Genomic DNA, 15755 nt, shown 5'->3' with positions numbered 1-15755 from the left:
CGTGGAAGGAGCCGAGATGCCCTGCAACAGATGACTGGATTAAGAAGTTGTGGTCCATATATACAATGGAATATTACTCAGCTATCAGAAAGAACGAGTTCTCAACATTTGCTACAACATGGACGGCACTGGAGGAGATAATGCTTAGTGAAATAAGTCAAGCAGAGAAAGACAACTATCATATGATTTCTCTCATCTATGGAACATAAGACCTAGAATGATCAGTAGGGGAAGAAAGGGATAAAGAAAGGGGGGGTAATCAGAAGGGGGATGAAACATGAGAGACTATGGACTATGAGAAACAAACTGAGGGCTACAGAGGGGAGGGGGGTGGGGGAGTGGGATAGGCTGCTGATGGGTAGTAAGGAGGGCACGTATTGCATGGTGCACTGGGTGTTATACACAACTAATGAATCATCGAGCCTTACATCGAAAACCGGGGATGTACTGTATGGTGACTAACATAATATAATAAAAAATCATTATTAAAAAAAAAAAAAAAAGAATTCTGAGCCCCAGGTCTCCTACTCATTGACTGTGAGTGTGAGCCCTTTCAGGCTTATCCCCCCAACCTCTCCCAGCATGTGGACATGATCCAACCATGCACTTTCCTACTTTCTACTTTTACTGATCTCTGTTTCTGTGGCAGGAATTCCTTTTCCCCTGCTATCAGCCCAGAGAAGCCCTACTCATCCTTTCAGTCCCAGGGAGAACGTCCCTTCCTTCACATTTCCCATGGTGACCAGCAGAGGTCTCCCTCACATTGTGGGGAGGCTCCTTCCATCCTGGTTCTGACGCTGGATAGGATGTATCTGTCCCCAGCGCCTGTAACAGTTGCTGGGCACGCGGTAGAGACTCAATAGATGCTTCATGTGGAGTTCAGTGGCAAGCCACCTCTACCTTTCAGAGTCTAACTTTCAAGCCTGGCATTGAAGGTCCTGTAATAAAACTCATATATGCAGTGTTTTGGGGGGAGGTGTTTGAGGTTTGAGGTTTAAGAGTGCCCCAAGAGAAGGAAATGGGGATCAGGGTTGCCCCTGGCAGGTGACAGGCACCAGAGGGAGTGAAAATTTTGAGACCATTCTTTCCTATGACCAGATCCACTCAAACTCACTGTGGTCCTGGGGGCATGAAGTGCTCTTCCTAGAAGCCACTGACAGTCTTGTTGGACCCCAGATAGCAGAGGAGGACTCCCCTGGAGGACTGCACCTGAAACTGAGGGCCCGCAGATGTTCAGGACCCAGGTAGGCATCCTGCTTGGCCAAGTCTAAGAATATTACTATGCCTTTCAAAAGGCCCATAACCATATATATGGGAGGATTGTGAATCACCAGATACCATAGTCGCAATGCAGAGAACATCCCTGATAAGCAGGGTACTTATTTCCATTTTACAAATAGGGAAACTGAGGTTGATAGGTTAGGTGGCATATGGCAGGTTATCACAATAAATGAGTAGGAGATCTGGGGCTCAGAATTCTGAGAACTTCTAAAAATCATGAACGATAATGAAAACACAGATAGAAGGAACTCAGAAAATCCCCAGCTGGGTAAATTCCCAACAGCATATGGAGGCACACGTGCGCACACACACACACACACACACACACACACACACACAGACACACACCGTAGCCAACCTGGTGAAAACCAAAGAAAAAGAGAAAAATTGTAACGGCATTCAGAGAGAAAAAGACCCACGCAATGACGTGATGTATGAACATTTCCTAACAACAGGTTTGATAAGTAGAAGCCTCTCGATTACATCAGCTTGCTTGTCCTCCTTACTGCACCATATTCTCCGTTCAAAACATAAAGTTATAAAGCAATGTGTGTTGGAGGAGTGGCCACACGTTCTGAGAGCATAAACGTAACTCCAGTGTTGAAATTACTACAACTTCATCTCTGAGAAAATGCAAGATCTTTTGAAATGACTGTAACGAGAAGCCTAAAAGTGCAAATACACTGGAAACGTGGAGGAAGGTTTCTGGGGCCACTACTGTCCCCCAAACTGAGAGAGAAACAAAGCTGTAGAGAATAGTTGGAACAGAATACCTTTTCCAAGATGCTAATGCCATCTCCCTGTGACATGAATTGCTGATAAGCGATCTAGAGATCTTGGGGGCCTTACTGAGCAGGAAGGAAACATCTGATGGTTTACATGGGGGGTGGCGCTTCCTAGTATAGGATGGGTGTGTCTTCAATAATAACCAGAAGTTCTGTGGGTAGCTAGACAGAACAAGCTGCAGCCACAGGTGAACGCAGCCACAGAGAACATCAGGCTACAGGATTTCACACCCATGGAGGGAAAATCTCCACCCATGCCAGGGGAAACAGGTGAGTCAAGAGGCTGAGGGCAGGAGTAGACACCCTCCTCAATACCAGGAAGAGCTGACTGATTCTCATTCCAGGGCCTGGTTCAGGCTCATCCCTCCACATTCCTAGCATGATTCCAGCACTTTCAGACACCATGTGTACTGCCTCATGCTTGCTGTGCTTCCTGCAGCACAGTGGCATCGAAAGTTGCCCCAGGATGGCCCCTGGAAGTTTTTCTGCCTGGCAATGACCCTGATGTTGCTTCTTCTAGTCCTCATCTTCAGTGTGTTCCTGGCTGAGGGTAAGGTGTTGAGCCATTGGGAATGGGTGATCACATGGACCCAAGCTCCCAAACCTGCAGTCTTGAGAAGAGGACTTTACAGAGCTGGGGCAGAGATGGGTCAGAGGGGGTGGATGGACTGTGTTGTTGGACTTAATGATTCTAGAACGAAACTGACCTCCTCATCTCAGCCTGCAATTTGGGGAGTGGGAAAAGAACCATGTGTCAAAAGGTCTAGAGCATATCAGCATGTGTTTCTTCTAGTACTACAGTTCTTCAACCAGATGCAGGAAGAACTCAAGCAGTTGGACATCAAATGTGAGTGCTGAATGACATGGAGGGCTTCTTCCCCACACACACCTCCAGGTCTTGATCTGCCTTTCTATGTGGGCCCCTTAATTGTGCAGGGTGTGGCAGATGCTGGCCACAAGCGGGACGTCACACGGGGAGAGGTGTTCCGGCAAATGGAGGCTGTGCGGGCAGGCAACGGTAAGGAGATGGGGCAGGGTGGGTGGTGGGAAGTGGGAGTTGGGAGAGGAAGGTTGTTCTCTTAGGCATTGTTGATGGTAGTGGTTCTTGCAGCACACGAGTCTACATAGGGTTGTTTTAATCGCCCCTCCATCAGGGTTGATGTTTGTACAAAGTTTGAGGCCCCCTGCGTGGCATTACTCTGCCGTCTGATAATGCCCATCTCTTGAATGAATAAACAGGAGGCTAACTGTGCTCACTTTTGCCAAGTGGCAAAGATGCACAGGTGAGTCATTTCACTGGAGGCTTTGTTCAGTGGCCAGTGCAGTCCCTAGCCCCAACAGAGCTTTCCCCTTCTCCAGAATCCTCCTGTGAGCCCTGCCTGGAAGACTGGATGGCATTTCAGGGCTCCTGCTATCTGTTTTCCACACAGCAACAGCACTGGTTTGAAGCCAAGGATCATTGCGCTGAGAAGGGTGATCACTTAGTGATCATCAACAGCCAAGCAGAGCAGGTGGGAAGGTGGGGAGGGGTGCTCTGGGGACCCTTCAAGTCATTGCAAGCTCATGTCCTGTAGAATCTAGTGCAAATCCTTCTTTCTGCCCTTCATAATACCCTTCTACTCCCTTACCAGGCAGTATTGGCCAGGATTCAGTCTTGCTTCTGAGTGATTCTTCCTGCTGGCCCTTCTGTCTGGAATGTTTCCTTTTATCTACATGGACAACTCCTACTCCTTCTTCATCAGATTCAACTTTGTCCTTCAACATCCTTCCCACCCCCTCTTCCTCAACACTGGACTATGCTGCCAGATCCCTGGTTCATCTCCTCTCACATGAAGAACTTCCAGACTAGGAGTAGTTCTGACTTATTTTTGAGTTGATAGTGCCAGGAACCAGATTAGACATCCTCAATATGGTTCAGTGGACTCAATATTTGTCAGTGGAACCCAACTGATTGCTAGAACACTTTCTAAGGGGGCAGTGTCCACATTTCTCACCCTATAAACCTTGCCCTTGAATAATCCTAACTACTTCTTTACCAGTGCTCAGCTAGGAGCCACACTGGACTCTTGAGACTTTGGACTCCAGGAAACAAACTGAGGGTTACAGAAGGAAGGGGGTCAGGGGGACGGGGTAGCTGGGTGATGGGTATTAAGGAGGGCACATGTTGTGATGAGCACTGGGTGTTATATGCAACTAATGAATCATTGAACACTACATCAAAAGCTAGTGATGTACTAAATGTTGGCTGACTGAAAATAATAATAATAATAATAATAATAATAATAATAAAGAAACGAGAAAATCCTGGAAGGCACCTGCCATTGTTATCCCTATTTTACAAATGAAAAGCCTAAGGGCCATAAGTTTTCATAATTCGCTGACCACATAGGTCATAAAAATGGTGGAAATGGAGATCTACCCAGAGTTTTCAGCCAATTTCAGCCAAGGATGCTGCTTTGGACAACATCCCTGCCCTTGGGGTCTCCTAGGTCTTAGTCCCTTTCATGTACTGCTTCCACCACCATTCTCACCTCTCGCTGTATTTCTTGACTTAATCTGCCTTCTTCTCATGCAGAAATTCCTGAGTCCAAACGAAAGTACTGGCTACTGGATTGGCCTCAGGAAACAGTACCCAAAGGGCATTCACAAGTGGCAAGATGGCTCAGCGCCCACCTTTGTGTGAGTGTCCCTGTTGGGACTCAGAACACCTGAGCTTGTCTGTCCCATTGTATCTTGAAGACATCTTCCCACAGATTCCCAAACTGCCTCAAGTGTCTGATTTTGGCCAAAACCAACGTGACTGTCACATTTCCTATTGTCATGCTTAACTTTATGGTCTCATCTTCTACACTCCCTAGGGCTCTCCATCTCCTTGCCACAGCTATGTGACAAACGACTCATCTTTTTGAATACTGTCTTGCATCTGATCTTTCTGCTTTTGCTCCTGCTGTCTCATCCGTCTAGAACACATTTTATTGGTTTGGTGAGCTACAATATGTGTGTCAAGCCTCTTAGAGGAATCCATCCTTTGCCCAGAATGAATTAATCCAGCTCCCTTAATATCCTGGTCATACACTATGCAGACTTTTGTGGCTGTGTTAATTATGGTCTTCCTTTGCCTATACGTGTCTTACCTATCAGACAGTCTGCTGCTTTAGGGCAGAGCAGGCATCCAACTCATTGATGTGTCTCCAGTACCCAGTACAGGGCTTGGTACACAGAAGGTGCACAATAAACTGTTTTGGAATGAATGAATGAATGAATGAATGAGTATTGTAAACATTTCAAGGAATGTTTAGGAAAGAGGGTATGGGATTCTTTGACAGACTTAGCACCTATTATATACCAGACATTCAAATGCATCATGTCCTCAAACTTAATCTCAGAGATCTAGGGACTTTAAGTCGTTGGTCCACTTTGGCCTCATGTATTTCATTTATAATGCAAGATGTTGCACCAAATGATTATTATAAAACAGTGGTGCACAGAAGGTGGTGATTTCCCCCTACAGCTCTCTGGCACTGTCTGCAATATTTTTGGTTGCCACAATGGAGAGTGGATGCTCTAGTGGGTAGAGACCAGTGATGCTGGCTGATATCCTGTGGTGCATAGGATGTCCCCCCACAACAAATAATGATAGAGCTCCCAATGTCAATAGTTCCTTCATGTAGAAACCCTTGCTATAAGATATGGCTAGGATATTTTACTTGTAGGGATTTCTCACATATCCCCAAGGTAAGAAACCTGGTAGACTTATCCTCTGCTGGGATCTCAATGGTGAGAAGCCCCCCTGGGCATGGCTACGTGTGGCTTGCTCTGGCACTGTGGTTAAGGGACTTGGCTGATGCTTGTGTGTGTTTTCACAGCAACTGGCCTGATACCAAATCTTCTGGCTATGACTGTGTCTTCATGGAGAAGTCTGGCTCCTGGTCCTCCGATATATGCCGTGCATACTGGTATCATTGGATCTGTGAGAAGCCACAGGTCTGCTGAGCCTGCTCCCTTTCCTCTGTCTGCAGTCTTGGGAAAAGTTGTCTTGATATGTGACCTCATAGCAATTACCCAACTTCTCTGCAGAAAAGGGGGTTTCCTGAAAGCCCCAGTCCTCTTGGTAGCATCTTTCCCCTCTCTTGCCTCTGCTTCTAAATGCTGTTGAGAAAAATGATGCCAGGATGGAACAGTGAGGAAAATATATTGTGTTAGACTTTCTACAAGACAAATAATCTAGTTTTTAAGAAATGACATAAATAAAGGCAAATGTAGTATTGTTAGAAAATAAAAAAGCCTTAACATCGCTAAATTAACGTGTGTACCATGTCTGGGTTTTGATTCAAAAAAGTTTTTGAAGAAATCACAATATTTGAGTATGGATTGTGTATCAGGAAACATGAAGGCATTTTTTTAAAAGATTTTATTTATTTATTCGACAGAGATAGAGACAGCCAGCGAGAGAGGGAACACAAGCAGGGGGAGTGGGAGAGGAAGAAGCAGGCTCATAGTGGAGGAGCCTGATGTGGGGCTCGATCCCATAACGCCAGGATCACGCCCTGAGCCGAAGGCAGACGCTTAACCGCTGTGCCACCCAGGCGCCCCACATGAAGGCATTTTTATTTATTTGTGAGGTGTGCTAATGGCATGGTATAGCTAGATGATGGGTAGATAGATAGATAGATGGATAGAGATATATCACTATATGTTAGCAATACATACTAACATGAGTATGGGTAGTATATATGGGTAAATTTGTATACTGTGTGGGATTTTCTTTAAAATAATAAATCAAATAAGCTGGAAGATTGTATATAAGAAACTCAATTGGCCAAGTGTTTGCAATTATTAAAGCTGAGACATAGGAGTCCATCATATATTTCCTCTAATTTGTGTTTAGAGGAACATTCTACATAAAATTTTAAATTAATAAATGCAATTAATAATAATTCATATAAGGTAAACATGATCAAAAAGAAACTCAGCAAACTTGTAATAGAACGGAAGTGTCTGAACCTAAAATTGATCTCTACCTAAAGTCCTACTATAACAGTCATACTTCACAGTGCATTGTTGAGAACATTCCATTTTAACTCAGGAACAATATATGGCTTTCCATAGTTATGGATTTCTCTTCAACATTATTCTGGGGTCCTAGACAGGCAGTGAGACAACCCCCCCCAAAAAGCACCCCATAAAACACTAAGAAATAAAAGTATTAAAATTTGGGAAAGAAGATACAAACATACCATTTTTCATACGTGACATCATTGTTTTCACAGAGATACTAAAGCATCTGCACACACCTTTAGAATTTAGAAGTGTGTACCAAGTTTTCTGCATCCAAAATCAGTATAGAGATTATGTTTTATAAATGAAGAGCAAATTGAAAGACAAAGAAATATTTAGAAAATATCACATTTAGGGAGAAAACCATGAGAGACTCTTAACTCTGGGAAACAAACTGAGGGTTACTGGAGGGGAGGTGGGTAGAGTGATGGGGTAACTGGGTGATGGGCATTAAGGAGGGCATGTGATGTGATGAGCACTGGGTGTTACATGCAACTGACAAATTATTGAACACTATCTCTGAAACTAATGTTGTACTATATATTGGCTAATTGAATTTAAATAAAAAAATCAAAAAAAGAAAATATCATATTTGCCATTGCACAAAACATTAAGTGACTTTTTAAGAACTACAGATATTCTGATGTATCTTAAAGAAAAAATAAAACTATGCATGGAGATATATATGTGCAGAGTAGCTACTCTTGCAGGCACTCACTATGGTGAGAATTATAGGACACTGCATGCTTAGCGCAGCTCTACCCACATAACAAATACTTAATACATTATAACTGTTATTGGTAATAATATATTTAAACGCTTCACCATGGAAAACACGGAGTACCATGTTATCCCTCTGTCAACCAGGAGAGATGAATCTGAAAAAGGTCAATATCCTCATGACAAACTTCTTTCCTGGAAGTGTGCTAGACTCAGAGGCACACTAGGGAAGATGAGCTAATTGCATTTCCTCCAACAAAGTTCTCTGGGGATTACGTCTCGTGGGTCAGAGAGTCTGGTATAAACTGTGGTGGTGGTTCTGCTTCGTGCTCTTGGAAAAAACATGCTTCTCCTCCGCAGCCGTAAGACAAAGTTGAGGCAGCAGCAACACCTACCCCCTGGAAATACAACATCCAGGGGCTGAGAGGTATGGGATCTGCCAGGGGTACAGTAGCCACTGGTCAAGTAAGTGTGTCAGGAAGACAAGCTGCAAGGGAGTGGTCTCAGGGTAGAGCCCTCCCCGGAGTTTCTCCTCAGATGTTGAGGGGCTGCCTGGTCAGTGTTCCCCACCAGAGCTTAGAGTGCCTGGTGTCACAGCCTCATGGGTGGACAGGGCATTGTGAGCTGGTTAAGAGTGTGGTGCCAGAGCCAGAGCTTAGGCTGAATTCTAGCTCCATGCAGGAGTGAGGTGTGGAGCCTCAGCTGTCTGAGGGAGCTTGCTGAGGGTTCAGTGGGATGCTATGTGTCAAGTGATCAGCTCAAATGTGGATTTCCATTAAATATATGTCATTGTCCCATGCAAAGTTAGTCGATTTGGGCAGTCGCTGTGGGAGGAGAGAGCAGGGGGTTCAACCTAGATCAACGATCCTCAATGGGGGGTGGAATTTCAGTCTCTTCCCAAGGTATCTTGTTGAAGCTGGGGTGAGGGGGTGCTACATAGGGCAGTCCCCACCACAAAAAATGATCTGGTCCCAAATGTCAATAGAGCCTAGGTTGAGAATCCCACTAGGATGAGTGGGACAGGGATCCTTGCAGACGTAAAGGTAATGCCTAAGTGAGGCAAAGTTGGGGTTAGAGGCTTCTAGGCAGGAGGAACAGCAGGTGCAAAGGCCCTAAGGCAGAGATAAAACCAGGAAGATGGAAACTGAGGTCTGGGAATGAGAGGAACAGTGGTGAGCCATGGAAGCATGAAGTTGAATTGGATCCCCATCTGCATTTTCATGGAGTCACTGGCTGCAGGACTGCAGGGGGTGGGCAAGTGTGCTATGGGGAGACCAGAGAACAGTGGATCATTTACATGGGAGTCCATAGTAACCTGGATTGGAATGCTTGCTCTGGGAATGGATTTTCTGCTTCTAAGAGATGAAGACGATGTTTAAAAATCCATAAATTTGAACTTGTGGGACTTCATCAAGATAAAAATCCTCTGCACAGCCAAGGAAACAGTCAAAAGAGGCAGCCCATGGAATGGGAGAAGATATTTGCAAATGACACTACAGATAAAAGACTGGTATCCAAGATCTATAAAGAACTTCTCAAACTCAACACACAAGAAACAAATAAACAAATCATAAAATGGGCAGAAGATATGAACAGACACTTCTCCAATGACGACATACAAATGGCTAACAGACACACGAAAAAATGTTCAAAATCATTAGACATCAGGGAAATTCAAATCAAAACCACACTGAGATACCACCTTAGACAAGTTAGAATGGCAAGAATTGACAAGGCAGGAAACAACAAATGCTAGAGAGGATGTGGAGGAAGGGGATCCCTCTTATACTGTTGGTGGGAATGCAAGTTGGTACAGCCACTTTGGAAAACAGTGTGGAGGTACCTCAAAAAATTAAAAATTGAGCTTCCCTATGACCTAGCAGTTGCACTACTGGGTATTTACCCCAAAGATATAGATGTAGTGAAGAGAAGGGCCATATGCACCCCAATGTTCATAGCAGCATTGTCCACAATAGCTAAATTGTGGAAGGAGCCGAGATGCCCTTCAACAGATGACTGGATTAAGAAGATGTGGTCCATATATACAATGGAATATTACTCAGCCATCAAAAAGAACAATTTCTCACCATTTGCTGCAACATGGATGGGACTGGAGGAGATAATGCTAAGCGAAATAAGTCAAGCAGAGAAAGACAATTATCATATGGTTTCACTCATTTATGGAACATAAGAAATAGGAAGATCGGTAGGAGAAGAAAGGAAAGAAGAAAGGGGTGTAAACAGAAGGGGAAAGGAACCATGAGAGACTATGGAGTCTAGGAAAGAAACTGAGGGCTTGGGGGGGGGAATGGGATAGGCTGGTGATGGGTATTAAGGAGGGCATGTATTGCATGGTGCACTGGGTGTTATACGCAAGTAATGACTCATGGAAATTTACATCAAAAACTAGGGATGTACTGTATGGTGACTAACATAATATAATAAAAAATATTATTATTTTAAAAAAAGGAAAGAAAAAAAATCCACAAATTTGGAACTGTTGGGAAGTGAGAGGCAAGACAGCAGGGGAGGGCAGTGCCCAGTCCTCAATGCCCAGTTGTGTAGGTTGTGCACCCAGTGGGATGGTGCAGTGCATGACTCCTGGGGCCAACCTCAGCAGCTCTGGCAGGGGGATCCTCTTTCAGACCTCGTGAGATGACAGTGCCTGGGAGTGTCTGGGAGTGATGTCCAGGAAACAAAAGGATAATCAAGTAGGAACTTGAAAAGAGGTGGGTGCTGAGCCAGAAATTCAGAATGAATTTAATCCATTGAATGAAAAACATAAGTATGGAAGACAATGGAGACTCCCCACCCCAAACTAAGACACCTGCCACTTGTATTATAAATATTTTCATACCACATATGTACTTTGAGCATACCATGTCATGTGTATGGTATGTGGATTGCAGGGGTGGTGGTTCAGAAATACAAAAAAACAGCTATTCACTCCCTTCCTCAGCCTTCAGTAGAAGAAGGTGAATGGAAGGCTTTGGAGAGTCTAGTGTTGTTCACATATATGTACTGCTGCTCCCTGGGTGAGATTTCTACCTCTCCCCCCCCTTGACAACAGACTTGGCCATTAAAATGTGCGTGGAGGTGAAAGAAGGCTGTTTCCTGGTAGAAGTTCTTAGAAGTCAGCTTACAATTCACTTTTTCCATTGCTGTGATAATTGGCAGTGTCCCAGACACAAAGGTGCTTGAGCCCTGAAGTGAATTCGTCATGGAGCACAGCCATAGCAACCTGTCATGGGCATGTAGCCTGAGAGAGAAATAAGCCTTCATTGCTGTCACCCACCAAGATTTGGGCATGGATGTTACTACAGTATAATTTAGCCTAAATGGATTTAGACAGAGTCAGTGGGCCCGGTGGAAGACAGGGTTGGGGTAATGCAAGCACCACCTTGGACGTGGGGCCAAAATTGGTGGACAAATTAAGATTGTCTATCTCTAATGTTGTTAAGAAGCATCAAATGAATGAAATTAGCTCCTTTTGGAAATAACCTACACCAAGATATAATTAATCTGTGCCATGCTGATACAGTGTGACAAGGAGGCTGATATAAAAGATATTTGTCATTGTAACATTTTACTGCAGTGCCTTTATTTATTTTTTATAATAAATTTTTATTATGTTATGTTAGTCACCATACAGTACACCCCAAGTTTTTGATGTAAAGTTCCACGATTCATTACTTGAGTATAGCACCCAGTTCACCATGCAGTATGTGCCCTCCTTAATACCCATCACCAGCCTATCCCAATCCCCCATGCCCCTCCCCTCTGAAGCCCTCAGTTTGTTTCCTAGAGTCCATAGTCTCTCATGGTTCATTCCCCCTTCCGTTTATCCCCCTTCATTCTTCCCTTCCTTCTCCTACCGATCTTCCTACTTCTTATGTTCCATAAATGAGTGAAACCATATGATAATTGTCTTTCTCTGCTTATTTCACTTAACATAATCTCCTCCAGTCCCGTCCATGTTGCTGCAAATGTTGGGTAATCGTTCTTTTTGATGGCTGAGTAATATTCCATTGTATATGTGGACCACATCTTCTTAATCCAGTCATCTGTTGAAGGGCATCTCATCACCTTCCACAATTTAGCTATTGTGGACAATGCTGCTATGAACATTGGGGTGCATATGGCCCTTCTCTTCACTACGTCTATATCTTTGGGGTAAATACCTGGTAGTGCAATTGCTGGGTCATAGGGAAGCTCAATTTTTAACTTTTTGAGGTACCTCCACACTGTTTTCCAAAGTGGCTGTACCAACTTGCATTCCCACCAGCAGTGTAAGAGGGATCCCCTTTCTCCACATCCTCTCCAGCATATGTTGTTTTCTGCCTTGTCAATTCTTGCCATTCTAACTGGCGTAAGGTGGTATCTCAGTGTGGTTTTGATTTGAATTTCCCTGATGGCTAATGATTTTGAACATTTTTTCATGTGTCTGTTATCCATTTGTATGTCTTCATTTGAAAAGTGTCTGTTCATATCTTCTGCCCATTTTTTGATTTGATTATTTGTTTCTCGTGTATTGAGTTTGAGAACTTCTTTATAGATCTTGGATACCAGCCTTTTATCTGTAGTTTCTTTTTTTTTTTTAAAGATTTTATTTATTTATTTGACAGAGATAGAGACAGCCAGTGAGAGAGGGAACACAAGCAGGGGGAGTGGGAGAGGAAGAAGCAGGCTTCCAGCGGAATAGCCTAATGTGGGGCTCAACCCCAGAACGCCGGGATCACGCCCTGAGCCAAAGGCAGACGCTTAACGACTAGGCCACCCAGGCACCCCTATCTGTAGTTTCATTTGCAAATATCTTCTCCCATTCTGTGGGCTGCCTCTTTGTTTTGATGACTGTTTCCTTTGCTGTGCAGAAACTTTTTATCTTGATGAAGTTCCACAAGTTCATTTTTTCTTTTGTTTCTCTTGCCTTTGGAGATGTGTCATGAAAGAAGTTGCTGTGGCTAATGTCAAGGAGGTTGCAGCCTATGTTCTCCTCTAGGATTTTGATGGATTCCTGCTCACATTGAGGTCTTTCATCCATCTGGAGTTTATCTTTGTGTATGGTGTGACAGAGTGGTCAAGTTTCATTCTTTTGCATATAGCTGTCCAGTTTTCCCAGCACCATTTATTGAAAAGACTAACTTATTTCCACTGGATGTTTTTTCCTACTTTGTCAAAGATTAGTAGACCGTAGAGCCGAGGTCCATTTCTGGAGTTGGAGCAGTTACTATTATTAGTAATCTTTACAGATGAGAACACGAATGCACATAGAAGTTAAGTAACTTGCCTAACTCACACAGCTAGTAAGTGACAGAGCTGGGCTTTAACCCTGGGCTGCCTGGCTTCAGAGTGGATGTTCTTAATCACTATTATTTATTTTTATTTTTAAGGGAAATTCTGGAACTATTAAGCCTGTTTATTTATGTTGTTTATTTGGTTTTATTTCTCTTTCCCATCATTCCTCAGGTATAACTGGCAGATAAAAATGTATATAATTAAGATGTACACCTTGATGCTTTGATATATGAAATCATCACCAAAAATCAAGCTAATTAACATATATTGCTCTTTATTTTGATAGCATCACTAGAAGTTCCCAATGATAAATTAACTGCCCATATTACATTGCAGACATGGATTTAAGGCCCTTATACATGTTTTCTCACTTAATCATTGTAACGATCCTAAGAGGTTAGAATGACCAGTCCCATGAAACAGATGAGGAATCTGAGGATCAGGGGGGTTAGTGGGATGGACCATGAGGGGTGGGTGGGAAGGCCAATAATGCAACAATCCATTTCTTCCCCAGGAGTCCACTCACAGTTGATGCCCTCATTTTTGGCTTTAGGACTGCCTGGACATGGACAATCAGACCCAAGTCTTTGAATTCATCCTCCTCGGCCTCTCTGAACAGCCCCTGCAACAGCAGGTGCTCTTTTGTCTGTCCTCCAGCCTGTATCTGATTGGGTGCCTGGGGAATCTGCTCACCATCCTGGCCATCCTCTTGGACCCTCACCTCCACAGCCCCATGTACTTCTTCCTCAGCAACTTGTCTCTTCTTGACATCTGCTTCACCTCCACCACCATCCCCAAGATGCTGGTGAACCACCTATGTGGGCACAGCACCATCTCCTCCGAGGCTTGCCTGACCCAGATGTATTTCTTCATTGCCTTTGGGGCAGCTGACAGCATCCTTCTCTCGGCCATGGCTTATGACCGCTACCTGGCCATCTGCTGCCCTCTGCACTACTTGACAATCATGAGCGTCCTTCGGTGTGCCTTGCTGGTGGCAGTACCCTGGATCTCAGCAAACCTCATTTCCATGGTCCATACTATCCTGATGACCCACTTGTCCTTTTGCAGCAATAGGATCCCACACTTTTTCTGTGACCTCAATGCCTTGATCAAACTCTCCTGCTCCAACACCCAAGTCAATGAGATGTTGGTGTTGGTCCTTGGGGGCTCCGTGGTTCTGATCCCTTTTGTGTGCATCATGGCCTCTTATACACCTATTGCTGTGGCTGTGTGGAAGGTGCCCTCAGCCCAGGGGAAGTGGAAAGCGTTTTCCACTTGTAGCTCTCACCTTTGTGTCGTCTCTCTCTTCTATGGGACTATTATTGGGGTCTACTTCAACCCTGCATCCACACATACCACCCAAAGGGACTTGGCAGCCACGGTGATGTACACCATGGTCACACCCATGCTGAACCCTTTCATCTACAGCCTTCGGAACCGAAATCTGAAGGAAGCCCTCAGGAAACTTCTCAAAGGAAACCACTTGGCTAAACCTCTCTGAAGACTCTTTTTAGACCCAATTATTTTTTTTAAGATTTTATTTATTTATTTATTGAGGGGTGGGGGAGAGCGAGCATGAACAAAAGGAGGGGCAGAGGGAGAGAGAATCTTAAGCAGACTCCCCGTTGAGCACAGAGCAGGACGTGGGGCTCAGTTTCATGATGCTGAGATCATAATCGGAACCAAAATCAATAGTCAGGCGCTCAACCAGCTGAGCCACTCAGGCACCCCAGACCCAGTTGTTTTTGAAAGAAACCTAATTTTTCCCAGTGTGAGAATGCAGGGTATTTTCTTTTCCTTTTTTTAAAGGTAGAAACAAAATTTTATTCTTTATTTAAGTACTTCATTTTTTGTTGAATATATTCGACATATTACACTGTGTAAATTTAAGTTGTAGATGTTGATTTGGTATATGTACATATTATAATATGATTGCCATTATTGCAATATTTAGCACTTCTATCATTACATAATTGCCCTTTCTTTTTAGTGGTTGGGGTAATTAAGTTTTAGTCATTTAGCAAGTTTGATGATTGTAGTACAATATCGTCTATGTTCATTACACTGTGCATTAGATCTCTGTCTTATTTATTACTCATTGCAAGTTTGTAGTCTTTTTATCTTTATTTTTATTTTATTAAAATTCAATTAGCCAACATATAGTACATCATTAATTTCAGATGTAGAGTTTAGTAATTCATCAGTTGCATATACTACCCAGTGCTCATTACATCACATGCCCTCCTTAATGCCCATCACCCAGTTACCCAATCCCCCCACCCACCTTCCCTCCAGCAACCCTCAGTTTCTTTCTTAGAGTTGAGAGTCCCTCATGGTCTGTCTCCCTCTCTGTTTCTTCCCATTTAGTTTTCCCTCCCTTCCCCTATGATCCCCTGCACTATTTCTTATATTCCACATATGAGTGAAACCATATGATAATTGTCTTTCTCTAACTGACTTTTTTCTCTCAGCATAATACCCTCCAGTTCCATCCACATTGATGTAAATGGTAAGATTTCATCCTTCTTGATGACTGCATAATATTCCATTATATATATGTATACGTATATGTGTACACACACACACACACACACACACACACACACACACACACAC

The 15755-nt window shown here is 43.7% G+C and overlaps 2 protein-coding genes across 4 annotated transcripts in view; both read left to right on the top strand.

Moving 5' to 3' along the window:
• Positions 1-2230: 2230 nt before the first annotated feature.
• LOC103677172 (olfactory receptor 10H1) overlaps positions 2231-15755 on the top strand; it is a 33203-nt gene continuing 19678 nt past the window's right edge. Inside the window, exons 1-4 of one of the 3 annotated variants that reach the window (XM_040629128.1) lie at positions 2231-2336; positions 2411-2616; positions 2868-2913; positions 3003-3084. In XM_040629128.1, coding sequence (XP_040485062.1) covers positions 3060-3084 — 25 coding nt within the window. In that variant the 5' untranslated portion in view covers positions 2231-2336; positions 2411-2616; positions 2868-2913; positions 3003-3059. Of the gene's footprint in view, positions 2337-2410; positions 2617-2859; positions 2914-3002; positions 3085-15755 lie in introns of all 3 variants that reach the window. The other 2 variants (XM_040629126.1, XM_040629127.1) reach the window with 2 other exon arrangements.
• On the top strand, positions 12945-14640 carry LOC103677195 (olfactory receptor 1361-like). The gene has a single exon (XM_008706434.2). It carries the CDS (start codon positions 13705-13707, stop codon positions 14638-14640), a length of 936 nt encoding a protein of 311 aa, XP_008704656.1. The 5' UTR covers positions 12945-13704.

This window comes from Ursus maritimus, unplaced genomic scaffold (genome assembly GCF_017311325.1).
Source record: "Ursus maritimus isolate PB19 unplaced genomic scaffold, ASM1731132v1 scaffold_14, whole genome shotgun sequence".
Lineage (NCBI taxonomy): Eukaryota > Metazoa > Chordata > Mammalia > Carnivora > Ursidae > Ursus > Ursus maritimus.
This window is presented reverse-complemented; position numbering and strand designations above follow the sequence as displayed.

Excerpts from the sequence above, each read along its gene's own strand:
- LOC103677195 (XM_008706434.2), top strand. The coding sequence starts at position 13,705 with ATGGACAATCAGACCCAAGTCTTTGAATTCATCCTCCTCGGCCTCTCT.